The following is a 1,981-nucleotide window of genomic DNA, read 5'->3' as shown; positions in this document are numbered from 1 at the left end:
CAGTAATAGACTAATACCTAGGTTGGGTTGAGGTTATGAGACCAGCTTGATGTTAGCTCTGTTTTCTCAAGGGAATATTGGTTATCCCCAAGGATAGAGTGGGGAAAAGGTATGGAAAAGATAGCAATATCCATTACAAAAACCTTTTACTTAAAACCAAAAAAAATTAGAGAATCTCTTTTTTTCAATACAGAGTTCAAGCAGTGGAGCCCATGGGCCGTGGAGTGGGTGATGGAGGTGACAGCACAAGAGCAGCTGTGGTGAACCACTCTGAGCCTACTGCTCTCACAGCTGCTGCTGCACCCTCTGCAACTGCCATGGCTGTTGCAGCTCCTACCAATAAGAGGTCCAGCAGAAGAAGAGAGCCAAGGAGACACACACTCCAGAATGGCATTGACAACAATATGGTTAGTCAGGTCACTGTTGTCATGTCTTTGATTGTTTTATTCATTTACCTTGAAGTTATGAAAAATTAGGAAAGTATAAAGTGAATACTTATAGATAGGTATCCTCTAAAACTTGCACAGCTGCGGCGTTTGAAGCAACTAGAGGCTGAGAGAGACATGTTGGTACAAGGTTATGAGGTGGTTGAGAGAGCCAGAGCATGGTATAGACAGCAGCTCCAGGGTATCACAGAGAGAATTCATCAGCTGCCACATGGACCTCCAAAACATGTAAGTAAAGCATGTTCAGATGTCCATGGCAAATGATATTTCAGACTTCTTTCCATTATATTTGTGAGGTGTGACTCCAACTTTCCCCATTTTATTCAAATAATTATTTTCTCAAACAGGAACCCAGCATTGAAGCCCAACAGGAAAAGTTACACTTCCAATTGGCACGTATCCATGAGGTAAATGCCCACTTACAGGCCTTGATGGAGGCCACTGAGCGAGGCCTCCCAACACACATGAACTTGGCCATCCGCCCCATGTCCTCTGCCCTTCCACACACAGGGAGCCTGGGTGAGGGAGCAACTGCCTCATCCAGATGTCAAGGAGCAGAAGCGGAAGACCAGGATCGTGTAATTGATAGACTGAAGGATCAGAACCACTTGCTCACTGAGGTATGAAAAATGTAATAATCCTGCAGCTTTATCTATTTTAAAGGGTTTATTATGTTATTCAGAATGTTGATATGATGTAGAATATTAGCCTTTTATGTAAAATCAGTAAAAAAATGGTCTTGCCTGGTCTAATACACCATTTCAATGTTGTAGCAATATTAGAAAAAAATACATTATCTTTTTTTGTATGTATTATAATGCCTTTGCTGTTACTTCTGGGATTATCAGTTATTTGTAAATTCTCCATTTTCTGCATCACATCAATTCAGGTAGTAGTAGCTTTTCTGTATATTCAATGACACATGCTTATTTTCTCTTAGCTAAGATTTTGTATTACTCCAAATTTCCTTTGCCACAAACATATGCATTCAGACAGACTGTTGGACTTCACACTACCATTAACCAATGAACTGTCAACTTTACAGTGTTTTCCAATTAGCTTTGCTGCAATAATTTAGACAAATAAAATTGTTAAAATGTAGCTTCCCTAAAAAAATCCTTCTCAGGTACTCTTACAAAACAGACTATAAATGGTTTATATTTTAATTAGTTTAAATATTACAGAATATACTGTTATATAATTAAACATAAGTTTTTTTCTTCTTCTTTTTTTCAAATGTAGGAAGTGAGCAACAAGAGTGAACGAATCACTGCCCTAGAGCGTGAGAAAGCTGCCCTCCTCCGAGAGCTGTTTCAGTCACGGTCGTCGCACCATCACCCACAGGTTGCCTCGGCAGACTCAACATTCATGTGATTTCCTTGCCATCGTTCACCTTACAAAGGCTCAACTACTAAGAATAATTCTAAAGTGCTTTAGGGTCAGTCAGGGAAACATGTGAAGGACAATCAGACCTTTTGCTTTGTGTTCTCAACTAAAACTTGGATCTGCCTCAGCTACCCTCACAAGCTTGGCTG

General features: G+C 40.0%; 1 protein-coding gene across 1 annotated transcript in view; it reads left to right on the top strand.

Moving 5' to 3' along the window:
* LOC119586285 (suppressor APC domain-containing protein 2-like) overlaps positions 1 to 1,981 on the top strand; it is a gene marked incomplete in the record, with an annotated part of 9,445 nt that overhangs the window by 5,962 nt on the left and 1,502 nt on the right. The window contains 4 exon segments of the mRNA XM_037934991.1: positions 194 to 407; positions 528 to 674; positions 794 to 1,066; positions 1,689 to 1,981. Coding sequence (XP_037790919.1) covers positions 194 to 407; positions 528 to 674; positions 794 to 1,066; positions 1,689 to 1,820 — 766 coding nt within the window.

This window comes from Penaeus monodon, chromosome 21 (genome assembly GCF_015228065.2).
Source record: "Penaeus monodon isolate SGIC_2016 chromosome 21, NSTDA_Pmon_1, whole genome shotgun sequence".
Taxonomy (NCBI): Eukaryota; Metazoa; Arthropoda; class Malacostraca; order Decapoda; family Penaeidae; genus Penaeus; species Penaeus monodon.
The sequence above is the reverse complement of the archived record's forward strand: the minus strand, read 5'-3'. Positions and strand labels throughout refer to the sequence as shown.